At 34.0% G+C, this 27,754-nt stretch overlaps 2 protein-coding genes across 2 annotated transcripts; one reads left to right on the forward strand and one right to left on the reverse strand.

Moving 5' to 3' along the window:
- Positions 1-2,444: 2,444 nt before the first annotated feature.
- On the forward strand, positions 2,445-27,206 carry Esyt2 (extended synaptotagmin-like protein 2). Its single transcript, XM_034318933.2, has 17 exons — positions 2,445-2,665; positions 3,111-3,559; positions 3,632-3,772; positions 3,845-3,921; positions 4,003-4,069; positions 4,141-4,286; positions 4,359-4,479; positions 4,691-4,861; positions 5,354-5,439; positions 23,870-23,918; positions 23,983-24,072; positions 24,149-24,235; positions 24,766-24,924; positions 25,006-25,158; positions 25,232-25,355; positions 26,143-26,425; positions 26,497-27,206. Exons 2-17 carry the CDS (start codon positions 3,227-3,229, stop codon positions 26,822-26,824), a joined length of 2,415 nt encoding a protein of 804 aa, XP_034174824.2. The 5' UTR covers positions 2,445-2,665; positions 3,111-3,226; the 3' UTR covers positions 26,825-27,206.
- LOC117610925 (uncharacterized) lies at positions 9,377-12,606 on the reverse strand. The gene is made up of 2 exons (XM_076688567.1): positions 10,504-12,606; positions 9,377-10,434 (listed from the first exon to the last, which is right to left on the reverse strand). The coding sequence occupies exon 1, from the start codon at positions 12,600-12,602 to the stop codon at positions 11,028-11,030; it is 1,575 nt and encodes a 524-aa protein (XP_076544682.1). The 5' UTR covers positions 12,603-12,606; the 3' UTR covers positions 9,377-10,434; positions 10,504-11,027.
- Positions 27,207-27,754: the final 548 nt, after the last annotated feature.

The raw sequence follows: 27,754 nt of genomic DNA on the forward strand, positions 1-27,754 counted from the left end.
ATCCGTCGTTAACTAGGTTTATTGCCTCTTCAACAAAATCACTTAAAAAGCTATTAATATTTTTTGGTTTTTGATAACCATGATAAATGCCAACCATTTCAACATTTTTATGTCCTCTAATACTACAAAGAATTGGATGCACTTGGCTACTGAAACTTTTCGACAATGGAAGACCGTCAATATTAATGTTAATTTCAATTTTATTGTCCTTAATAAAAGAAAAATCTATAAATTGAATGAGTTTTGAAATAGCATTTTTTAAACCAAAATGATAGTAATGCCCTGGTTCAATCTCTTTAGTAACTACCTCCCTACATGTTTTTAAAAGACTTTTGCCGTCTGTTGGCAAATTATCTGGTATGGGCTTTTGTAATATAGAAAGTAAATCATTGATAGCGACATGCGAAATATTGTGCTTTATAGCCCATTCTACTAAAACAACATAATTTCCTCTTGCCAGTCATGATTTAATAAATTCAGAAATTAAGAAAAATTAAGGAATTAAGTTAATTAAGAAAAAAGCGACACTTACCTGAGATGGCAGAAAAACTCGTCAAACACTATAAACACTAGTAAGGAATTCACACTGAAACTGTACGGAGACTCGCTACCCGTCTTGTCGCAACAACGTTTCACGAAAAAGTGTCGATGGTGACTCGTCATATTCCCAAGTTTTCCGGGATCTGTTTTCTGTTTAGGCCTTGTCATAAAACAGCAGGCCCCAAACTTCGGTCGTTCTCGCCGAGCGGGTGACGTACGGGTCATTTTACCCTATTTTGGACAACTGGTCAATTACTAGCTGCGCGGCCCACCGGGAGGAAGGGAAACATATTATTGCATCTAATTTTGTAAAACGAAAAACTACTTGATCTTCGAAATCCTCTGGTCGATTATCTATATATCGTTTAAATCATCATTCTGCCGGTTTCGAATTTGTTTAGAAATTACTAACCTTCGAAGTTTGCAATTTTTGCCCATTTTGACGAAAACAGGCTTCACTTACGAATTTTTATTTCAGGAACTCTTTGTCTGATTGAGCTATTTTTTCAACCTCGATAATTAACTTAATAATGTCGAAAAATGTCAACAAATTGAAAATTGGCATCAGAATGAGCTGGAAAAGTACGCGATGTACCCCCGTTTCAGGTAGACGAGTTGTGCACTCCGAAATTATGATTAAAAAGGTGTTGTTGGCCAAGAATGGTTATTAATATAGTTTTCGAGGTATAAATGGGGTCATTTAGTCGTATACGAGGTCTGCTGGTATTGCTTTGAAATCTCCGGTATAGAAAATTGACCATAATAACGGAGCGCACGACTTACCTACTTACCTGAAACGAAGGTACATCACGTCCTTTTCCACCTCATTGTGACGCCAATTTTGAGTCCTGTTTTCACCCCCTTAGCATGGGTGAATCGCATTGTACAAAAGAAAGGTTGGTGTGGAAATGGCTAGCAGGGTTTGTGGTAAGCAAATCAGCAAAATTAATTTCAAAAGCCGTATCCCATTAAATTTCAGCACCACATTTTTTTCCCCGTTGAGTTCTACCGACGACCGTAGTAATAAAGGGTACGCGCCATAAACTGGAGATTCGCACAAAGTCCTTAGAACATTCGTAAAACTTTAGAAAAGGGCGTTCTTAGGACATACGAAACATACGTCTCATCTATGTCTGTAGGACCTTCAAGACGGACGTTCCTAGGACATACGAAATATACGTCTTGTGGACATCCCAAGGATGTTCAAAATGGACGCTGGACGCTGGACGTTCGGACATAATCTGGACATGAAACGGACGTCCCTGGGATGTACGGTGCTATCTGGGATGTTTTATCATACCATGAACTAGGATTTTTTTGATTGGATGAAAAATGTCAATTTGGCATTAAAAAAACTACTATTTTTTTAGGCTAAATTCCAAACTTTTCTTCAAAACTTCGCCATTTTGTCAGATTCTGATATTTTTTAAAAATCCTAGTTCATGGTACGGAGAATACCTTTTAGTTTAACAGCGTTTTTGTTATTTTTCATTTTAAGCACTCAGGCGGTGGCAATCACTGCAGCAGTGGAGCAACTTTTTTTTTTGAGCCCTGGGAGATAGCGCATAAGTCGCTTGTTTCTTATTATTTTTGTACCAAAAAATTATTATAGATATATGATTTGTAACTAAATACATCCCTAAAGTTTAAAAACATTGGATGTAATATTTCTTTACAAAAAAATTCCCGAAAATCACCTAATTTTAGAGCGGTCACACTGGTGTACCGAGGTACCACTGTATGTATTGCTATCGTAACATTCTTGTGTCATTTAGGTGTATGCGAAAAGTGTCGCAGTACATATAGCATACCGTTAGTTGGATGCGATAACTGAGGTGGCGCTTAAATCAGGTTCTGTTTGACCTAATTTTCGATGAAACGTTGACTGTTTTACCGACTCGGAATTCGGAGTTCGACCTCGACGCTCGCAATAAATTGGAATCATTGCAATTCAACTGTGTTGAAATGTGACTAATACTGCTATATTTAGATGCGATCATACAATATACGTCTATACATATACCTACGCAACGTTGTTAGAAGTGTAAGCAAGTTATTAAGGCTGTTGTATGTAATACTTGCATATAACTTAAGATTTGCGAGAAAAACTAATTTTAAAGTATAGGTAACAACGTATATGCATTTATGAACTATTTAAAAAAATGAAATAAGATTAAATATTACATAATCTGTTGCTTATTTATAATACATTAGTTAACTCCCATACATATTGTTCTTATATATTTTTTACTAATAATTTAATTCTTATTGTAAATGCTAAGTCTTGCTTATCAATCTAAGATGCTTGATAGTATATCATTTCATACTTATATAATTGTATACTAAATATCAAAGTCATTACAATTAAATGTAATAATCATTGTTATTTCATTGATGTTGTATTTTTTATTTCCTTAATTTTAGTTCTTATTATCTTTATTATCTTTATATCTTCTTATTTAATTAAATGTAATGATAAAGTACTATTGGTATTCTTATTTTATTTTTGCATGATATTTTGTATTATCAAACAAATTTCTGATACATAAATCTTTATTTACTTTTTGCAGAGATGTTGGAAGAATAAATGAACTGAAAAACAAAAAATTTATTTTCATATGTAACTCAAAGTTATATAAAATATTATAATAAATAAAATATTGAAAATTATCAATTATTTAATAAAATGGAAGGCAAATGTGAAGATGTTAAACCTTCTGAGTCCATTCAATGGCCGTACATGAGCATAAGTTCATTAGCTAGGTCATTTTTGAGCAAGTTGGCAACTGTCGGTATTATTTGGGGATGGGGATACTTAAATTTAAATATAGCTTGGTTAATTGCACCAATTGTTTTGATAACATGGAAAGCAGAACATAGGAAAGACAATGAATTGAGAGTAATTATGGCTCAATCCACTGTGATGGCCAAAGAAAAAAGATTGATAATGGACCGATTAGATGAATTACCTTCTTGGGTTTATTTTCCTGATTTTGATAGAGTTGAATGGCTAAATAAAGTATGGAAACATAGAATTTATTAATTATACTTTATAGGAATTTTAATTAATTAATTTTCTTTATTTCTTAAGGTTTTATACAAAGTCTGGCCAAGCATTAATCAATTTGCTCGTGAACTTTGTAAGCAAACTATAGAACCTGCTATCATTGAGAAATTAACGGAGTATAAAGTAAAAGGATTTCAGTTTGAAAGATTAGTTTTGGGTCGCATTGTAAGTTGATCTTGATATTTATTTATCAATATGATTATATATAGAATGACTAATTTATGTTCACATTTGTAGCCTTTAAAAATCTATGGAATTAAGGCATATGATAAAAACACTTCAAGAAACGAAGTCATTATAGATGCTGATATTATGTATGTATTAGCTGTTTCTATTAATATTCTTGGTTTTATAATATTTATTGCTTATCTAATTATTCTCGAATAATTTTATAGATATGCAGGTGATTGTGATATTACTTTTTCTGTTGGAAATATAAAGGGTGGTATTAAAGATTTTCAGGTAAATAATTTTAAATATATCTACCATTAGTATCTATTATTTTATAACTAACATTTGTAATTACCTTCTAGATTCGTGGAATGATGAGAATAGTTTTGAAACCGTTATTACCTGCTATGCCGTTAGTTGGAGGTATACAAGCATTTTTTCTAAATCCTCCTGCTATTAATTTCAATTTAATGGGAATAGCAGATGTCCTTGATTTACCGGGATTCAAGTAAGAAGAACTGAATACTAAATAAATTAATGTACGTTTTGAATATTTTATTAATCATGTATTTTTCTGTAGTGAGATTTTAAGAAAAACAATAGTGGAACAAATAGGAGCCTTCGTAGTATTACCAAATAAAATTGTTATACCGTTAAGTGAATCAGTACCAGTTGAATCGTTAAAAATACCAGAGCCTGAGGTAAATCATATTTATAAATATTCATTGGTGTAACTAGAATTTTCTTCTGGAGTGGACTTGGTTCCTTAGTTGAACTAACAGTATCAATTTTAAAGTTTTGGAATTCTGGAGAGGTGGGAAGGGAAGTCCTACCACGGGCCCTACTTAGTTACGCCAATGTAAACAGTCAGTAATTTAAATATCAGTGATGAATTAGTTCTTTATTTTGTAGGGTGTTTTAAGAATTCATGTAGTAGAAGCAAAGCATCTAATGAAGAAAGATATCGGAGTATTGGGTAAGGGTAAATCTGATCCATACGCTATTATAAATATTGGAGCGCAAGAATTCAGAACAAAAACTATAGATAATACTGTAAATCCAAAATGGGATTTTTGGTGCGAGGTATGTACAATTTTCATTTAGTGGAAATTAAACATTTATTGCATGCTCTTGTCTGCAATTTTTTTCTAAGTCTCACAAAAATTTTCAAGCACAGCATTTTTTACATGGTAAGAAATAATTTTTTAAATATATGAAAACATGATTTAGTGAATATGGAGTATTTTAAAACATTACATTATTTCGTTTCATTTTGCAATTTAGCTCCATAATTTTGTCATTATATTACACCCATTATCTTATTATTTTTCTATGCGTTTATACACACTTATAAGATGTTGCTGATCTAACATTTTAGTAACTTAATATATTGTAGTAAATCAGTGAATTGTTCCTATATTCTTTATATAAATTACTATATATCTTGCTTATGAAAATGCAAAATAGTTACTGTTTCAAACATATAGATTGGAAGCATCTTAATTTATACTAATCTAGTTTCATAGTTCAATGCATATGTATGTATGTTACGTGTGATGTGTTATGTGGGACTAGTGTGCTGTGATGTCAGCCATTGCTCAACAAATTACTGTGCTGCTGTGGGACTATGATGATACTAAGGGTGACGAAAGTCTTGGAAGGTATAAACATATAGTATTTTATTTTTGTAAATTTTGTATTAAAGGTAAAGTACATTATTAAAATTTTAATATTACGATACTCTTCTGATTATCCGGTGGACTGTTATAAAATCTGAGCGGCATTATCTGCAAAAAAGTGAACAGGGGGAGAAACAAATGTCTTTGTTGTCGTATTTTAAATAAAATAAAAATTTTTTAATTTTTGTTTTTTTCTCAAAACAGAGAGACTTGTAAATACCTGTTTTTCCAGGTCCTTTTTCCTCTGCCGGATAACCGAGAATCTGTTGTGCTTTTATTTAAAGAAATTTTAAAATAATTAAAACCTGATCTATGTTATATTAATTAAATAATTATTTTCATAATTATTTTGTCATAATTATGTTTTCATAATGTATTTTTATCTATAATACATATAAAAAATATGACTGTTAATTATATAAAATAAGGGCATGTTTGTGCCATATTAGTTTAGACTTTTTTTATTACATTTGGTTTGTGAGTGGTGTTTGAAGTTTGAGTGCCTTATTTCATTGTGTCAGCAATCATTTAGTGCTTTAAAAAATATGATAACATAACCATACGTAATACTAAATGTTCTAGTATTAAAGTAAAATTGAAATTTGGTTTTTAATTCTTGAATAATCGATTCAGTATACATATATCTATACAATCTATACACACAGAGCGTCCTAAATCTAACTTACAGTACCGAGTATAATAGGCTTCCTTAGGGAAATTGACGATATAAAGAAGGTCAATTTGAGAATTACCAGATATTATGAATACATTTTTCTACACATAAGAATATTAAAGATTTAAATAATACATAAATAATTAAAGAGAAAAATAATTCGTCAAATCATAATTTAGATGATATTAATATTAAAATTAATTCAAAAAGGGTTAACATAATTTCTAATATATTTCTATTGTATATTTAATAAATAAATTCAAATTCAAAGTTTTAAGTTTTAAATTTTAGCCGATACTCGGTTATGGACGAAACCAAATTAGTGCATCGGTTGACTCTTTTGGTTACCGAATCTGTAGTTTTACAAGTTTCAGCATAAATTATGTGATATTTCACTGAGAAAGGATAACACTTCTGGCAGATGAAAAGGAACAAAATGATATTTTGATTGCCTAGCTCCCTTCAATTTATGATAGAACAGTTTTACAAATTTAAAAATTATATCTCGAAATGGTAATATTTTTTGTTTTTGTTTAAATGTCCATTGTATGCGTTATGCTTGATAAACTAATACATAGAAATTTTTTTCAATGCAGCTTATTATTACAATATATCATTAAAAATTGAACAAATTCAGAATAGTTATGTAGTTATAATGTATATTATAAGTAGTGTATAATAATAGCAGAAATGATGAATTTTCATTTACTGCCATTTTTCTATGTCAGCCTAGTGTAATATAGATGTTTATATTAATGTAATGTTCAATAATATATAACATATAGTTTAAATTGTTAATGATGTGCTATATATGTATATAATTTGTGTACATGCACATATAGTAAAAGTTGGATAACTATCCGAAAATCGAAACCGAAACCGGGCAGTTATGAAGCGGAGATGACTTTTTGGTTCTTATTGTTAGAAACGACTCGGCCAAACATTTGAATGTTGCTGAACTTAGAAAAGAACAGATAGCGAAAGAGAAATAGGTATGAGAATCAAAAGAACGGAGAAAAACATATTGGTGAGACAATACTAATTAAACAATAAAACGTTTTTATTTTTTAGTTTTGCAAAACGAAACTTTTACCAGTATGATTGTGAGGTTTTTCTAATTTAAATAAGACAAAACACGATATAATTTTGTAATATACATGTAATTTTGTTGGCTGTGATTACAAACGCTTCTTGATTTTCGCTTACTGACTCTCGCTTATTGACTTTCGCTTACTGATTTTTCATGCCTGATGCAATCACCTTCTTTTATATCTCTTGTAATCGCGCGACGTGCGTCTCGTGCTTGCTACTCCGCGTTGCCGAAATAGACCCGCGAGCCAGGACCTGGCGACACCTGCTTGATGGCAATACTCTTTTAAATTAATTACCACAATTTGAAGCATATTTACTTATTTAACTAGTAATGTTTTTTCGCCTATTTAAGCCTTTTTCTATTATAAGGTAATAAGTAAATATGGTTCAAATTATATCGTGTTTGGTCTTGTTTTAATCAAATGAATCTCACAATTACATTAGTAAAAGTTTCATCGAAAAAAAAAATGAAAAATCAAAAAGTTTTGTTGTTGCATTAGTATTGTTTCATCGATATTTCAGTTCAGATCAGGTTACACTATTTCAGCTTTGCAGTTCTTCAAGTTTTTATCATTAGAGTAGAGAAAGGAAGAAGAAAAGAGAGAAAATAGAAGAAATGGGAGAAAGAGAAGAGGAAAAGTAATTGTAGTGAAAGTACACTAGTTGACTATTTAATTTGACTATTTGTTAACTGTTTTTGTCGTAAGCAGATTCACTGGGTGTTTCCTTTTCAGTCTTCTAGATAGGCTTGAATAGCAGTTGTTGGCAAGCTGGTTTTTATCAGTTTTCATTCTTTGCAGGTGAGCTGTTGAGTATTTCCTTATTTCCTCTTCCACAGTAAGGATTTTTAATAATTTGCTTATGTCGTCGTTCCTTACATACCATGGTGCGTTTATGGTACTTCTTAGGATGACCGATTGCACATTTTCTATTTTTTTCCTGTGGGATTTGGCGGTCATGCCCCAGATTTGAATTCCGTATGTCCATATGGGTTTGATGATTGATTTATAGATTTGTAGTTTACTGAATGCATTCAATTTGGAATTTTTGTTTATAAGCCAATTCATGGATTTTTTGATAGTCCTTATGTGTTTGATTTTTTCTTGAACATGCACCTTCCAGTTTAATTTACTATCTAAGTGCAGACCAAGGTATTTGTCTACGTTAGTTTGAGGTAATTCTGTGTTGTGAATATGGATTTTAGAAGATGGTTTTTTATTAAGAGTGTAAGTGATATGTGAGCATTTTGTTGAGTTGATTGTAATTTTTTTGTCTACGGTCCAGGCTTCGATTTGTTTTAAATGGTTTTGTAGATTTGATGTTGCAGTTTCTATATTTTTGTGTACGGATAAAATAGCAGTGTCGTCCGCGAATGTAAATAATTAAGTATGGGGAGAGGTTGGCATGTCCGCCGCATATATGAAATAGAATATGGGTCCCAACACACTTCCCTGCGATACGCTAGCATCTTTAGGGTGGATGTTATACTTTTGAGCCGAACATAGAAATACCTATTTGAGAGATATGAGGCGATAATTAAGAATAAATTATTCGATAGCGTTGCTTTTAGTTTAGTTAGAAGTCCCTCATGTCAAACTTTGTCAAAAGCTTTTTCCACGTCCAGGAAAGCTGCGGTACAATATTTACCTTCCTCCATAGAACCAATTATGCTATTTATCATTCTGTGGATTTGTTCGATTGTATTGTGGTTTCTTCAGAACCCGAATTGATAGTCTGAAATCATTCTTTTATCGTCAATTTCTTTCATTATTCTATTGTGAATAATTTTCTCTATTCCTTTGGAGATTATCGGAAGGAGTGATATGGGTCTGTAGGAGGATGGCAAGATCGTATCTTGGAGTTTTGTTGTTGTTTAGGGCCTTAATTGTTGCAATAATTTTTGCTTTTCTCACTCTTTTGTAATTAGTGCGACTGTTGTCTGCATTGGGTTGAGAATGTGGTGTATATGCGTTCTTGAATGTTTCTTTGTAGTATTCTGCTAGAGTCTCTGTTTGATCTTCGACAGATTTAGTCCAACTCCTGTCCTGTTTTTGTATCGGCAGAATTGGTAAGATTGGTTTTTTATTCTTTTTGTACATTTCCATAGGGAATGGTTCGATATTGCAGTATGGTCTAGATTTAAGATATATTTCACGAAGTTGTTGTTGTTGTTTGTAATACTAATGTTAGGGTTTTTAAAAGAAACGACACAAATGTTTGAATATATACGTTTACTTAAGCTAACATTACAAACTAGTAAGTGAAAATGATGTAACATAAAAGAAAAAAGGAATCTAAGACTATAACATGGCGTTCATGGCGAGAATAAAACGGGTTATACAGAATAGGGAAAAACAAAAGATGCCCCATCCGACAGTTCACACATCTGCGGAACTATAAGAGCATCCGCAGACTGCAGACTTTCTATCGGCCGATAGTTTGGTCGGGTTCTTAATCAGTATGAAGATGTATGCAAGTGCGCATATTACAACGATTCGGTATCGGCTCATAAATAAGTTTGATGGGCTACACGATTACATTCAAACTAAACTATCCAACTCTTTCCACCCTGTTTCTTCTTTCACCAACCCGAGTATTTAGTTGGCCCAGTGTGCGCGTTAACAGGCCAACTCGACCAAACTATCGGCCGATAGAAAGTCTGCAGTCTGCGGGGGCTCTAAAAATTCCTAACTATGTTTCCAAGCGTGCCAACTTGGATGTGCCGAACAACCCTTCAATTATATAACAGTTGTGGGCTATTTTCTTCAGTCCCTTGGTCATCCTATCTGCTAAGTTCTCATTTGAAGGAACGTACGTTAGGTTGATTAATCCCTCTTCTAATTTCTCTCTTACGATGTGATATGCAATATCAATATGCTTCGTCCTACTGTTCTCAATTCTACTCTTGGCGAAGTCAATCGCTGCCCGGTTGTCACAGTTAATCTGCAAAGGACTCGAAAAATAATCTGTTAGCTTTAATTCAGACAAAAGCATATTCAACCATATGGCCTCTTTAACTCCATCCGCCAAGGATACGTATTCCGCTTCCATTGTAGAGGTCGATAAAGATTTCTGCTTGACTGACTTCCACTGTACAACGTTGTCTGCCACCAACGTTATCATTCCCGAAAACGAGTGCCGATCATCAAGGTCACCCGCCCAGTCGGCGTCACAATACATCACGATTTTCGAGCTAACGCCTGTCTTGTATACTATGCCATAGTCTTTGGTTACACTCAGGTATCTCAAGATATACTTCGCCTCCTGCCAATGCTACTTACCTGGATTCGAATTATATTGCGATAATTTGGTTACCGCAAACAATATATCGGGTCTCGTATAAAGAGCCAAGAACATTAGAGCTCCAATGAGCTCTCTGTATGGTACATTTTTCATTAATGCTCTCTCCTCTTTCGCGGTAGGTGCATCCCTCTTGGACACCCTAAGACCCGGATCCAATGGAGTCGTTGCTCTTCTGCAGTCAATCAATCATATTGTATTTCTTCAATATTGCTTCTGTATATAATCGCTGTGAGAGACGCATGTCACCCACACGGTTGTGTTCCACTTTGACTCCTTACGCTTGACTGATCTCACCTAAATCTTTGGCTTCGTATCTCTCGGTGATGTGCCTCACAGTATCTGTAACTAATTTTAAATCTGGTGCAAAAATAAAAATGTCGTCAACAGAAACAATTATGATTGTCCAATCCTCTTTCTTGTATACGCAACTTGACGATTGTAATCTTCTGTATCCTTGACCCGTCAAAAAGTCATTCAATTTCTGGTTCCAGCTTCTTCCTGATTACTTTAAACCATAAATAGGACGCAACAACTTAACTACTGTTCCTTCCTTGACTTCGTACAACGGTGGTGGTTTCATAAAAGTCTCTTCTCTTAGCTCACCATATAAATACGCACACTTCATGTCCACGTGTCTAGTGTCCCACCTAAAAGTCACTGTCAATGCTAAAAACAGTCTTATTAAAGAAAAGTTAGCCACTGGTGAGTATGTTTCTGAGTAATCTACTCCCTTTTCTTGCGAAAAGCCCTGCGCGATTATTCTCGCCTTATATCTTGTAATTACTCCATCTGTATCAGTCTTCAGTTTGAATACCCACCTGCATCCAATGCATTTTCTACCCTCGGATAAGTTCGTTACTTCCCAGGTTCCTCTACTCGATAGGCTGTCCAATTCTTCGTTTATTGCATTTTTCCATTCAGCGGCTTGTGGAGAATTCAACGCTTCTTTCAAGCTTTGAGGTTCAACAATTTCAACCAGGTTTGCTTCAGTGTCGCTATCCTCTATTTCATTGTCTTCTTCCGGTAGAGAACGTACCTCATTCTCCTGCGCACTCGGTTTTCCCTTACATCCATATGGATTTCTGATGACCTTTTTGGGCCTTCCTCTCTTCTTGGCTTGAGCAGTGCCATGTGCTCCAACTGTTTCGTCTTTTCTCATCATGTGATACTGTCCGTCAGACCGTTCGAATCGGATGTCCGCTTCAAGGGTTCCTATGTCCTCTTCTGCAATTTCTTCGTCGTCGTCAGACCATACTTGGTTATATCTGTAGCTTTCGACGTCTTTTCTGTAAATCCATCCATAACCCATCTTATCTTCAACAAATTTTACGTGATTTATCGTGATGACGTCTTGCTTTTGTGGACACCATAGTCTATAACCGCGCGTTTGAGTAGCATATCCGACGAATATGCATTCGACGGCTCTGTCATCGAGTTTTCTCCGTCCTTGACTAGGTAGGCGAGCGTACGCTAAACATCCGAAGACTTTCAGGTGACGCACGCTCGGTTTACGATCCGACCAGAACGTTAGCGGTACTATACCTCCAGTTGCTGAGTGGCCAGTTCTATTCTTAATGTATCCGGCGGTCACAACTGCTTCCGCCCAAAACTTCTGTGGCAATCCTGAGGACTTCAGCATGGCTCTCGTCAAGTTCAACAAGGTTCTGTGTAACCTTTCGGCTACGCCGTTCATTTGCGGTGTCTCAACGTTGGATCTCTCGTGCTTGATTCCTAGTTGATTAAAGTACGTACTTAGGTCACTATTGCAATATTCTAATCCATTATCAGTACGAAACCGTTTTATCTTCTTCCTGGTTTGACGCTCTGTTCTTGTAATATAATCTCTAACGGCATCTTTTACTTCGTATTTCGTCTTCAAACATTTCATTGACACTATTCTTGAAAAATCGTCAATGAACGTTATAAAGTATCTATTTCCACCAACGGATTGAACCGGAAGCGGGCCATAAACGTCTGGATGGATCAACTCGCATATATGATTGGTTTGTCTTACCTTTAGACTCTTGCAAGGACTTTTAGTCGCTTTTCCTATGCAACAGGCATCACATGTATACATATTTGCCTAACTTCGTGTTACCTAGTCCTATGACTTGATCCGAGTTTGCCAACTCCTTTATTACGTCGTTGCTCAGGTGACCAAAACGTTGATGCCATATCGCTTGATCCTGTATACTCAAGTTGTTTGACTCCACCGTTTCTCCAACAGAAGTTTGCACTTCAGCTCTTACTATGTATAAGTCGTTCTTCCTATAGGCTTCACACATGACTTGCTTTGATAAGATATTTCGTATTTTCATCTTTCCTTCTCTGAAAAGTAACTCTTTATTCTTCTTTTCTATCTGAGAAACGGACATTAAATTTTTTCTAAGATTTGGCACAAAATAAACATTAACATTACGACTTTCTTCTCATTCCCAAATGTCTTAAGTATTACATTACCAACTCCCTGTGCATGTAGAACTGCACCTGGTTTATTTTGGTCAGTATGCTGTATTTATCACCTGTATATCAGTCTTTTCAAAGTTAGAAAACCATTCTCTTCTCTTGCATACATGATGAGTGCTCTCACTATCTAGGATCCACACATCTTTGACGTCAATGTGGTTCAATGAGACTAAGAAAGCATCGTATTTCTTCTTTGATTTTGGTCCAAACTTCCTTTTGTCCATTTTTAATTTAACTCTACAGTCTTTTGCGATGTGCCCTACTTTCTTGCATATAGTATTTTTTAGTCTATTATAATTTTGAACTTTTTGTTCCTTTGCTTCTGTTCTTATCACAACTTGAAAAGCTTTTTTATGTATAGCACCTTCTTTGCTTTCTCTTGATACTCTTCTATCGTATTCTGCCAATAGGACTCTTTTGATTTCTGTAGATGTAAACTTCTCATCTGGTAAACTGACCAATGGCATATTTAAGTTTTCATAACTGTTTGGAAGACTTGCTAGTAGTACGTGCGCCAAATTTTCATCCTTTACCTCTGTACCTACCTCTGTCAAATTATTAGCCACAATCTTGGCTCTTGATATATAAGCTGACATAGATTCGGTATCTTTCATTTGCGATTAAATTCTCTTTTAAGTTGAAGGATTCTTACCCTAGACTTTAGTTGATATACCTGTTCCAATGCCCTCCATGCATCCCGTGCTGTTGCACAATCTTCAATATGAATCTGCTGTTCAGGTTCTATACTCAAACCGATGGCTGCAATAGCTTTATTATCATTGGATGCGAATGCTTTTCTTTCTGCTTCTGTGGCGTTTTCGTTTGATTCTACAGGTTCCAAAACGTGCTCTAGTAGCCTTTTAGCTCGTAATAGCCATTTCATTTCTATTTTCCATGTCCGATAATTTCTATCAGATAGCTTCGTAATCTGAGAGTCGTTTCGGTTGTCCATTTTTCTCATTGGTATTAACTTACTATGCAATTCTGTTTTGCGCTTGACTTTGACCGAACACGAGGACGCTTTGTAAATTACGTTTCACTTTTTCTATTACGCGTACCTGGGCCCATAACCATTGTTAGGGTTTTTAAAAGGAACGACACAAATGTTTGAATATATACGTTTTTACAAACTAGTAAGTGAAAATGATGTAACATAAAAGAAAAATCTAAGACTATAACATGGCGCACATGGCGAAGAATAAAACGGGCTATACAGAATAGGGGAAAACAAAAGATGCCCCATCCGACAGTTCACGCATCTGCGGAACTATAAAGGTTCCTAACTGTTTCCAAGCGTGCCAACTTGGATGTGTCGAACAACCCTTCAACTAATTTCTGTTTTTATTTTATTGGTGAGTTTGTTCAGTTGAGTCTTGTACATTAGTAATTTGCCATAGTTTTCTTATTTTCTTCCTCTTTCTGATTAGGTTTATTATGTGTGATGGGTACTTCATTGTCGTTAATTTTTTTGGATTGTAAATGGTTGAGTGGTACGCCGCTGTTTGAAGAATGGTTGTAAATGTATTTACCGCTACCTCTATGTCCTGTACGTTTTTTAGTGGTATATGTATTGCAACTTACAATTAGATTATTATTTATATATTCGCTATATGCTGTCCAATTTGTTGTTATTGGTTAACGATATTGTTTCGTCGTTTACTGTTAATTGTTCCAATTCAAATACAGTGGGCATGTGGTCAGATGATAGTTCCAATAATTCTACCGCTTTAATGTACAGGGTGTTCGACAATAGGTGGGCAAAATTTTAAGGGGTGATTCTAGGGATCAAAATAAGACGAAAATCAAGAATAACGAAATAGTGTTTACGGCTTTGTTTTCCAATAATTAACGTTTAAAAATTCGAGTAAAAAGCGCCTGAAACCTGCAATCTGCCCAGCACCGACGACTGAACGTCAGGTCAGCAGGGATCGGTATAGTCATAACCAAGAATCGAAGCCGAATGCCGCAGTACCGAGAAACAGAATAGTACGAGGTAAGTTTCTACTATTCAACGATTCTTGGTTACGACTGTACCTTCCCCTGCTGACCTGACGTTCAGTCGTCGGTGCTGGGCGGATTGCAGGTTTCAGGCGCTTTTTATTCGAACTTTTAAACGTTAATTACTGGAAAACAAAGCTGCAAACGCTATTTCATTATTCTTGATTTTCGTCTTATTTTGATTCCTAGAATCACCCCTTAAAATTTTGCCCACCTGTTGTCGAACACTCTGTAAAAGTTGGTGTTATTGCTATATCTAGAATATCCGGTATTTTATTTGGGTCTATTGGCCAATAAGTAGGTCTTTCTATCGAATATGTTTCTAGTTGATTTTTAATTATACAGCCATATAGCGCGTTACCTTTGGGATTATTTGTTCTAGAGTTCCAGTATTTGTGTTTGGCGTTGAAGTCTCCCAGAACTATGTACTTCTTGCTGAAGCTTTTGAAAAAGTTGTTGTATTCATCTTGGATTATTGCATGTTTTGGAGGGCAGTATACAGCTGAAATATTTATGTCGTGATTATTTAGCGTGATATTGATTGTGGTTGATTGTATTTTTTCCGTTTGGTATGAGAATATTTACGTATGCTTGATGCTCTTTTTTATGGGAATGTCTAAACCTCCACGGACTTTGCCACTTGGGTATGGAGTACCATAATATACGTATTTTGGGATTTTTATGTATGTCTTTTCTGATTGATACGTTTCTGATAAAGCGATTATGTCAATGTCGTAGCACGTACGAAATAGTTTTAATTCAGGCAGTCTATTCTGCAGCCCGTTACAGTTTCACTTCATTATTTTGAATTTTGAGCCTCTTGTATCGTTATCAGTTTCGTTAGTAGATTTAATATTATTGACATTTGTGTGGCTAGTTTTTCTATTAGGTTTTCTAATTTTTCTATATTACTTTTAAAATACTCTTCCTGGGTGTGTACCGTTTGATTTTTACTTCCTTTTATTGCGTCTGAGTAGGTTCTTACACTTGTCATGGGAGTCGGGGCCTGTTTTGTAAATAAGTTCAGGTTTTCGAGGTTTGATTGTTCTGGACTTAACATTTCTACATTTCTGTTTCTGATTGAAGGAAACATTTTTTTCTTACAAGCTCCTTTTTTACAATGCAGCCTTTGTAGGTAGCGGGATGATTGCCTTTACAGTTGGTACAGGTGACATTCTCTATTTTCTTGCCTAATGGACAGAAGTTTGTGAGATGTATTCCCGCACATTTTACGCAATTTGGTTGCTTATTGCAATAGTTTTTGGTGTGCCCAAAGCATTGGCATCTTGCACACTGCGGTAGGTTTCTGGTTGCCCTTGGAGGTTCAATTTTGATTATGGTGTTACAAATTGCAATTATTTCATATATCTCTTTGTTATTGTTGGCTTGTTCGAGTTCCACCAGGAACATTGGTAAAGATATCGATGTATACTGCTTACCTTATGTCCTTTTGACTGTAAGTCTGCTTTAATATATTCTATGTTTAATCTTGGGTGTAGATACTTAATAACTACCTTGAATTTCCTTTCCGTTTTTGGCTGGAATGTGTAATAGTCAGCATCTTCGGTTCTAAGTGCCCTAATTATTAATCGGTACGCCGATGGATTTTGGGGCTGGATTTTGACTTGTTTCTCCTTCAACTGTTTTAGTAAGTAATCGTTAGGGTTTACCAGTTGCTTTAAGGTTTCTATCACAGGATTAATGTTGGGTGCTTCTATAAATATAGGTGGCGGTTTAGGAGTCGGATTATCTATCTCCTTTTCAATATGGGGGTCTGCAGTATCTCATACTTGTTTGTTAGCTCGGTGTCTTCTAGCCATTTTGATGCACCTTGTCGTTTAACTATTTTTATTTTTGTACCTTGTGGTTCCAGGCTCGTTAGCTGAATTCCTCTTTTCTTCCTTTTAATTTCTTTTGATAGTTTCCATATTTCGTTATTAACTGTTTCTGTTTCGGTATCTGAGCATTGTGAGTCAGCATAACCGTCTCACCTTATAGCGTGGATTGGTTTTTTGACGTTGTTAGCAGGTGCCCGATGTCAGTCATCTTGCACTTTTATTTGCACAATATTAAGAATGGAATCAGCCGTTAGGCCGGTGTCCGTTGGTGGTAATTTAAATAAACTCGATTCAATCACTCTATAACAGCACTATTATTACGGTTTACGTTTCAGCGAGACAACGAGAGGTAAACACGACTGATCGTTACGACGCACAGTGGTCCCAAATTGCAAAAACCTGGCCAAAACCTCGAAAATGAATTTTTCATTGGGACTATTTTAATAGCTGGGTTGTGCACTCTAATAGTGTGTCTATAGGAAAACCAAAGAGTAAAGATTTTATTACTATTTACTTATACCTGCAAAGTGGTGGAGCGTTTCAATTACCGCGTTCATTCGTCACACAGTTTTCGTGCAGTGAAATGCAGTGTGCAAGAGCAAAGTGTAAAGTGAATAATTTTAAACAGATTGTAAGAGAAGGGAGAAAAAGATCGTCTGTCAGACTCGTCAGTGGGGCTGATAACACATGATCCCTGTCCCAGATACCTATCATACCACGCTTCGGAACTTCTATATATTCGAACTGCATGCCGGGCGATTGCTTGCGAGAGCACTTTCACCGATCATCTCGCCGCCACCTAGCGATCCCCGGTCCGAACTAAAGGCATCCGGGCAGACGAAACCCTCTCTGCCCCACCATTAAACGCATGCAAGACTATATTAATTTCAATTCTGCAAAATAGATGCTGTTCCTGGAAGTAAGTAGAATGTTTATTAGTACCAGTATATTTAAAATAGTTAACGGTAACGCTGTATGATAGGAAAATGTATTATAAATGTAATAAAAATATATATATTAAGTTTATATATATTAATATATATTAAATTATACATATATTTAAAGTATAAATAACAAAAGGTAAAACTTCATGCGCGAATGTTAAAGATGTAGACTAAAAGTTGCATGTCCCACAATATTCCGCTAAAATTCTTGTTCAGGCTTGTAGTTGATACTTTTATCTTAGAGTATTTGGAAAATTAGCTGCCACTAATAAGTGCCACCCGGATCGGCCATTTTTTATAATGCAGGGTAGGCATGTTACTGTATGTATGGTTTTGGGTAGACTTATTATTAGATTTAATAAATTTTCTTTAAACTGATGCATAAATGAGATTCTTTTACTCGAAATTGTATTATTTACTCGAATTATATTTTTTAATGAACCAGTTGATTTAATTCATTATTGACTATAAAATTCTACCAGCCTCGACTGAAGAAAGTACCGATAATGACACTGACAGGAGTTCAGATGATTCTATGTAATATTTCTTTTGAGTTTTACATTTTTTATTTATTATTGCGGATATTTAATTTAATAAATGCAATATAACTTGTGACTTCAGTATTTTCATTTACAAATGCCTCATAATTCAATCACGAGTTACTATTGGGATCGACTATTTAAAAACTATAATTTTATAATTTTATAATTTTGGATTTTTATAATTTTTGGTTTTTATTTAGAATATTTGAAGTTTTAATCCTGATTTAGCGATTCAAAAACTCCATTATACTCATTTTCGAGAAGAACAAACAATTTTTCAATATACACATCGCTCATATTGGATTCGCCATTTTGTTGTTTAAAACTTTCACTTCTAATTTGTAATCAATAAAACTAAATACTCCTATACACCAAGTTTCAGCCGATTCTAACACTTTTTTCGTACATATGCTTACTATATTGGATCCGCCATTTTGTTTTTTGTAATTTTGACTTTTGATTTGTAATCACCGACCTCAAAGACCCAGTAGATACCAATTTTCATTTAAATTGAAGAACGCCTTCATATTTTGGCTAGGTTTTTGCGATTTGGGACCACTACGACGCGACGGTTCGATCAAGACTTAATCTTATAAAATGATTTTTAAAACTTCAGTTGTTTATTTTATGAGTCGGTAGGTGATTATATTTGATGCCAAAAAAACTGAAGTAGATTGTATAACAGTTTATAGTGGAAAAGAGCTTGGGAGCTTTCTACAACATGGTGCTTACCAAGATCTTTGATAAAGATAATGCTGGTCAAGATGATCCACTTGGCAGGTATTGCTGCTGGTAACAAGTACCTATATGTAGTTATCCAAGCATAGAATGCACTTAAAAGCCCTTATATAATATAGAAACATTTATAGTTTAGAAGAATATTTTTCTTTGTATGTTATTATAAATTATATGCATAGTGCATGTGAAAAAGTTTGATAAAAATATGCAAATGTGGGGGGGGGGGGGGCTGAAAATAATGTACGATCCGAAAATGGCAAAGGGTCTAGCCATATAAGCATAGTGATTCGGCCCCAGCAACAATTTTGATCGCCACTAACGTTCAGCCTGGCTTTGCTTTATGACGGAGCGTTGCATTGGTTTATTACTTTTTTTTTAACCATGTTGTATCAATCCGACACTCTTGAAACTTTTACAAATAATAGTTAAGTAATAAAGGATTGTTCTTAATTTTTTCAGTGGGTGTCACTTAAGGGGTTGTTTGTAAAAATCAACCTCAAAAATTTATTTATTAATTTTCAACCCTTAAACATCGGATAAAAGTGTTGAAAAAAATATATGAAATATAGTTAATGACTACATACTATTTACGCTTTAGTGTGATCAAATATCTTAAACAGTTTCCAAGAAAAAAATAGTAAAGTTTAGGGTTGTTACCCTCGTATCTCCCTTATTAGGGTGGGTGGATGTTGAATTGTTCACAGTTGTTCTTTAGACAACAAGCAATATGTGGTATAAATATCAACCGAAATTGTTACTGGGACTGATTTACTACGCTTATACTGCTAAACCCTTTTTCTTACGAAGAAAAATGAAAAATTTTATTATTTGCAGTTTGCAAGTAATAAATAATTATAAAAAGGGAGTAGAGGACCCCAACTATAAAGAGATATCTTCATCAGCTTATTAATTGCTGAGATATCGAATAAAAACATTGGTGAACTTTTAGAAATTGCTCATTTTAAGCAACTTTTTTACTCTAAGCTATGTCGAACTCGATTAGTTTGTGAGATATTCGCAAAAGAATATTGTTACTACTACAGCAAATTCTGCCTGAATTTTTTAACGTTAGAATGACGAACGTTATATATTTTATCATTTTTTATTTTCATCTTATTTTGACTTCTAGAACTATCCCTTGATTTTTCCCGACTTTGTAAAACACCCTGTATAGAGGGTATTTCAGAGGGAAGATTAACACAGAATGATATTTAAAGTAGTAATTATTTACGATACCAATAAAAAATATTACCTTAACCTCAAAATGATTAGAAGAATCATTGAAATGAAAACAGTAGTATAATATAACAAAGTGGAATTGGAAATAAATTAAATATATAAGAAGTTGAATTTCTCATACAATTTTGATCTTATGTACCTTTATTGAGAAACCCTCTGTTTATATAAAAATAATTACCTCAAGTTATTACCTCAAGTAAGATAATTTTATATACGTTCTGTCTTCTGTGATTGAATAATTTTTTATTTTGAGCTTTCTCTAATAATTCTTTATTTTAATCCTTATTCGGTCAAGACGAGTCCAATGAACTTATGCTTATTTAATTTACATAATGGTTCATATAATTTTTATCCTTTTTTATTATATACAGATGACTTAAAACTTTTTCTTAAAATAAAAAATTCGGTTTGCCAATTATTAATCTAACATAAGAAGATCTCCGACTAGAACAATGGAATATAAATAATCGTTTATCTTTTAATGTTTTCAGATGTCATATCATTTATATAATATAAACTATTGTATTTTAAGAGACATTTATATATTACAATCAACATCGACGGACTGTCAACGTTACATGAATAACAAATACCCGGATAAGGGTTACTTTTGAGTTCGCGCTTTACAGTGGTTCTTTTTTTTTTTTAAATAAAACTCGTATTATGCTCTTACCTCTTTCTTTTTTTCACTGTTTTTTCAATTATTTTATTTCTATCTTTGTTTTTGAAGTTTTATTATGTTCACAATTTATATTTATACAATTTCAAATATCCGCATTATTGAATCATACTCATTCATGTACAGTTTACATTCTAATCATCATTGACATAGCTAGAATTGGGAGAGGGGGAGGGATATTACATTTTAGCCAAAATATTTATTTCTATTAAAATAAGATTTTACAAGAAGATTTTAGATTCTTAGAATTTTAGTGTGTCTTTATTGGATCCCCTGCGGGGTTACAAGACTTCTGCCTCGCTTCTTCTACATAAATCTCTTTCATTACATCTTGTTAGCCTAACTTAGTTTATCTTTTTAGCCTATCTTTTGCGCTATCGTGCGTGTGTGCGTGCATGTGTGTACGTAAGTACATTCTCTCTCATTCGCTTTTCTCCCCTCCCCCTGGAACTTTCCGCTCTCTCTCTCTCCTCTCCTCCCTCCTTCTTCCTTCTCTCCTCCTTTCTCTTGTTTATTCAATCCTTCCTGCACCTTCTATTCTTTCCCTTCCCTATCATTATTCCGTTCCTGTCATCCTTTCTCCTCCTCCTTCCTATTTTCCTCGCATCCTCCCAAGACTCGAGTCCACCACTGCTCCCGCCATCCACATTTTCTGCATAGCTTTTCGCTCTTCTCTTGATTTTTTCCTTCAGGAAAAAATATCAGAAAGGCTATAATATATCGCTACAGCGTGTCCCGACACCTGCGTCTTGACCAAACCTGGTATGCTGGTAGACCTTGACCCCCTCAGTAACCACCTGCAATATTTGGTAGACTCTTTTAGTTCCTGAGATATGAATATCCAAAGTTGGAATTTCAACTTATTGTTAGTCAAAATTCAGTGAAATTCCCCATAACTAGTCAGAACCAGTTGCAAATGCATGAAAAACATGTTTCTGAGCAAATGGAGACAAAGAGGTCACCATGAAGAAACGGATTTTGACTTTCCCAATCAAGAGAAGAGCGATTTTTTTTCTTTCGGAATTTTTGTTGGTTCTCTCTGTTCCCAGTAGTACTTCAACCTCCTAAAGCCGTTCCCTTATCTTTCCTTCCTCCATCCCTTCCTCAGATAACTTGGGATTCCTTCCTCCCTCAACAGTTTGTATCCCGGGTTATATTTCGATTCCTCTATCCTTTTCCACCTTTCCTCCTTTTCTTTCTTTCTTCCCATTTCTCTACTGCTCTGAACTCCGCTTTCATTCCTATCCCTATTCCTCTCTTCTCCCTATACTTCCATCTTCCCTCCTCCTATCTTGATTTTCCTCATACCCTTTCACTTCTTTTCACCTCCGTCAGTACCCTCCTCACCAACTCACTTCTCTCCCCCCTCTACAACTTTTCCTCAAATCTCCATGCTCTCCTCCTCGCTCCCACCCTGAACTTTCCCCTTTTGAGCTCCTCCCTTACCATGTATCCTGGCGTTGTTCACTCCAGCCCCATAACCCACCACAAAAACTGTTCCTGTGCCTTTCCCACCCTCTTTCATTCCTCCCATCCCCATAACTCTGCCACATCGGTGTATCGAAGAGCCCAAGGCCGCGTTCAAACTATGCAATAAAGTTGTACAACTTTCCGTGCAACTGAGGGTCCGAATGTCCGTGTTTCTGGCTGTGCCCGTACCAGGTATGCCGTCCGAATAAGGAAATGGTTTTCTCTTGTAGAAATACAAACTTCCGCATTTTTTATCAGATCTTTGCGGAAGCGACGTCAATCGATTTCTTATGTTTTTGCGATCAAAATGAAACCAAACGCGACATAAGTTGGACAATAATTAACCAAGTTACGTAAAAAATCTAAATGCATAATTAAAAGCCAATTTCGTTCAAAGTTGTCCGGTTTACGTGATATGAGGTATAACTCTTCTTTCCCAATCCCTCCTAAATCTCCTTTCCCTATTCCCTACACTAAAACTTCACAAGTCCCCCAATTTTTTCTCCCCATCCTTCAGTTGCTCATCCATTCTCTCATTCCTTCTAACCACATAGTCTAAATTATACTTGAATCTTTTCACCTGTTCTATCTCCTTTCCCTTATCTTCTCTCTTCCTCTCCCTTTTTAACATATCATCATCTTCGTTTTATCTTTATTAACTTCCAACCGTTTTTTTTTAATAATCCGTCATTACCCCTATCATTATCCTCAACCCTCTTTCTGCATCTGCTAATAGTGCCACGTCATCCGCATATGCCAGCGAGAATACCCTCTTTCCCCGTAGCATTACCTCTCCCTCCTCCTTCGTCTCTAACTCTTTTTCCATATCCGCTATCAGTAAGTTACATAAAAACGGGCATTCCTGTCTATCTCTCGTCCAGTCCAAAACTCCTCTCCTACCCTTTTTCCCACCTTTACCTTGCCCTTCGTCTCTTTATAAGTCTCTTTCACTCTCTCTATTAATCCTCTGCTTACTCCAGAGTATCTTCCTATTTACAGAATTAAACATCGCCTTCATATCTACAAAGACCACGTACATTTTCCCTCTCTTCCTCGTTACTTCCTCTCTCTTCTTTACTATCGGCACTATCAACCCTGTTTCCCACTCCTTTGGTCATCCTCCCCTTTCCACACTCTTAGAATCTTAGTATTTTAGAATTTTTAGATATTGGGAATTCTAGAATTTTAGAATCCTAGAATATTGAAGTTTTGGAATGTTTGATTTATAAAATTCTGAAATTTTGATATTTTGAAATTTTGGAATATTAGATACTTATCGTTAGAATTTTAAAATTTGAGAATGATGAAAGAACCAAGCCCACCCTGAGCTACACTTATGTAGGTAGTCATGCTAGTGCTAAGCATATTTTATATTAAGCTATATTTTAAATACTTTAAATATACTACTTCCATTTGTTTTATGAATATAGGGCTACGGTTGAGGTCAGCAGAGTAAAAAAGAAGGGAAATATTGATACAGTAAGTATGAAATACAGTATTAATGTAATTATAAGATATATTAACAAGTATATATTTTTTTCAGTGGATTTCATTGGAACAAGCAAAACATGGCATGATTCATTTAAGATTAACATGGCTTCAGTTTTCAAAAAATATTACTGATTTGAAAACTGTATGTATTTTTAATATAATATAAACTTATAATATGTTGAAAGTTTTTAATCTTTTAATCTTTTACTTTTTTTTAGGCTTTAATTGAAACACAGGAACTTCGAGTAACATCAATGAGTACAGCTCTTCTCATTCTTTATGTTGATTCAGCTAAGAATTTGCCAGTATGTATAAATTTGATTAATTTATAATAGTAAACAGCGTCCAGTTGAGAGAAAACAGCTATATTACAATTTGCATCTGAGATAATTCTCTGAAAAATAGTCGACACGTAGTTGTTCTTATTCGCAATCATTCAGATCTACGAAGTGAAAACAGTTCTCAAAGATCGAAATGAAAAACACATTTTCCTCAATATTTTAAAACAATTTGGGTATTATTAAGTGCCCACGGGTTGTCCCAGGCGTTGGTGTCCATTTTACTTCTTGTTGTACATATCTGTATTAGGTACTTGAAATTATGGTAAAAATATTACTTATTGAAACTGTCAATAGTTCCAACGTGACAGCCAACTTCAATCAACTGTATAAACAGTTTTTCAAAATATATTGGTGAAATTTTTATCAAAGTTAGCATGTTATACTTGAGTGACGTCTCTTACTAGTTGTTTTACCATTGTATCATAAACATTGCGGTTCATCACGATGGGAACCTGGAAGGTCATGACTAATTCAAATTATTGTAAAATTTTCAGTGTGTTCGAGGAAATAAGCAGCCTGATGTCTATCTTGAAGCAAGTGTCGGTGCAACCATTAAAAGAACCGCTACCATGTTACGTTCCTCTGATCCAATATGGGAACAAGGTTTTACTTTCCTAATTAGCAATCCCGAAACTGGTATCTTGCATATAAAGGTACGTAAACCTACTTTTGAAAAAAAATGTTACTTTTTCATGATAAAAATTTTATGTCTCATATTACATGTTAATTTTTAGATTACAGATGAAAAGACTGGTCTTATAGTAGGAGAAATGAGTTACAATATCTCGTTACTTTTAAAACAAAATAATTTAGAAATTCCACAACAGCCTTATGATCTGCAAATGGCTGAAGCAGATAGCAAGTTAATACTTTCTATGTCATTAAATGTATGATCTCGTTAAATTTTTTACATAAATTTAGAAATAGTAAAAGATAATAATAAAAATTCATTTTTATCAGATTCTGAAGTATGAGGAACCTGAACCTACATCAGAGGAAGATGACGATGATCATGATATTAACCAGTTGAATAAAAGAATTGAACGCCAGGAATCAAATATTAGTAATATGTCATCTAAAAACTGTAAGTGTATTATTTACTTGTTTGGCAGGCTCAGAAGCTAATCAATGTAAAACATGAAATATGTTAACGGAGATCAGAAATTTCAAATTTTACAGTTCAAAATTAAAATTTAAAATATCAAGATTAAAAAATTAAAGTTTCAAAATTTTAAGAATCTGATTTTAAAGTTTACAATTTCAAGCTTCAGATTTCGGAATTTCATAATTCGAATTTTAAAGTTTCACAATTCAAATTTTAGAGTTCAATTTTAATTTTTAAGTTTCAAAATCTGAAGTTTTAAAAAATATTGAATAAAATCTTTGCAAGTAAACCTTTATACACGAGTGGTAGGATCTTTTCTTACATCAGGATTTATCACTTTTTCTACTCTAGATAGCTTTCAAGATATTTAGCCGAAAAATATTTTTCTCTCTTCGTTTTAGTGAGAATAAGTGATTTCGAATTATTAGGTTTTTAATTATTAAAATACAATATAATACAATATAATCACTTCGGCTATATATAAATTCTTTTTTTTTTCGCTTTTTGATTCGATGACTCCAAAGTGAGATTTTGAAAAGTATCCATATCTATGTAGATACAAGGAAGAAACATAATAGATTACTTACACTGATTTTCTACTTAATAATTTAGCAAAAAATTTTGTAATCAGTATAAATACCATTGTCTATTAATGAAATATTTGCACAGCATAAGTGTTGTAATAGTTAGTGAAAGACCGACTTGAACTGATTGGCTTCTGAGCTTTCTATTAATATTAGAATAACAGTGTAATATCTTTTTTAAGTTTCACCTACTCCATTGAAAAAACAATCGTCAAAAGAATCAATAATTAGTGCAACGCATAGTACTGGATCAGATGCAGCTGCTGTACCTGAAGACCGAGCTCCATTAGAGGAAGAGTTCATTGTCGCTAGTGTTGATCAATCTATTACTGAAAGCCCAAAGCTAATTCATAGAAATCTAAGTGTAACATCATCCGCTGGTGAATCAAAATTAGGTCGAATACAGTTATCCTTACGTTATAGCGTACAAAGGCAAAAGCTTATAATCGTTGTGCATAAAATAGCGTAAGTAAATTATTGATATAAAAAACCTTAAAACGTTTGATAACATGTTAATTGAATGTTTATTATTACAGTAATTTACCTCTGCCACAAAATGATATACATAATATACCGGATCCTTATGTAAAGTTATATCTACTTCCGGATCGCCATAAGGAAACCAAACGTAAAACAGCAGTAATGAAGGATAATTGTAATCCAGTATTTGATGAGCAATTTGAATACGTTGTTTCTCAAGCTGATTTAAATTCTCGTACATTGGAAGTATCTGTTTGTACCCAAAAGGGTTGGTTATCCACTGGGAGCAATGTAATGGGTCAATTACATTTGAATCTAAATGAAATCGATATGACAAAATCATCCACAAGTTGGTACGATTTACAGCCAGAGACTAGGGACTAGAAGATAAAGGAAAGCAACTGAAAATTTGAATAGTTCTTTATGTGCTTGAATGATCTATTGAATTTTCACGATACAGTTTCTCCAAACGTTCATGAAATAATGTGATCATATTTGAATTTCAAATGATAAAGTATTGAAAAGAGTACCAAAATATTTGGTATTACAGTGAATATAAAAGATTTGAAGAAAAGATAACGATTACATGTCTTTTTGCACTTGGACCGTCCACTGTTAAAAACAAAAAAGCGCTTTTTATAATGTAATTTGATTTACATATGATCTGAATTTTATTTTGCAACCGTCATTGAATATTCTACTGTTGCTAGTATATGTAAGTTCTTAAGTACATACATATGAATGTACATACAGTACCAAGCATAAATTAGTTTTCCTCGAAAAAATGACGAGGTAGGGAAAGGAGGCTTCATATAAATTTAAAAATTTCTAAATTATAAAATTCCATTTTTAAAATTTTGAAGTTGTGAACTTCAAATTTTTTGAGTTTACATACGAATAGTGGGACTTTCTTTCCCTACGTCATCGTTTTCTTTAGAGAGGTAATATTATGCTCGGTTCTGTATTTATATCAATATTAATATATATTACATTTATAATATGCACAATATTAAAATCGCTTTTGATTATAATATTTAAAGCTTATAACAATAGCTTTAAATACATTGAAGTTTGTGAACTAAAATTTATTTTATTCTTTTTGTTACATTTTTGTTATGTATATTAATATTTATAACATGCATTGATTTATTTTAAATGTTAATTTATCTACAAATTTGTACAGTACACTTGTACACCTGCAAATTATGATTGCACTATTAGTAAGTAATGAATCTCATTATACAATGTTGTTCAATTTATGGATAGCATAATATGTTACTAACAATTACGAAATTAACATACACCCGTATATAA

Source organism: Osmia lignaria, chromosome 6, assembly GCF_051020975.1.
Source record: "Osmia lignaria lignaria isolate PbOS001 chromosome 6, iyOsmLign1, whole genome shotgun sequence".
In the NCBI taxonomy this organism is placed as follows: Eukaryota; Metazoa; Arthropoda; class Insecta; order Hymenoptera; family Megachilidae; genus Osmia; species Osmia lignaria.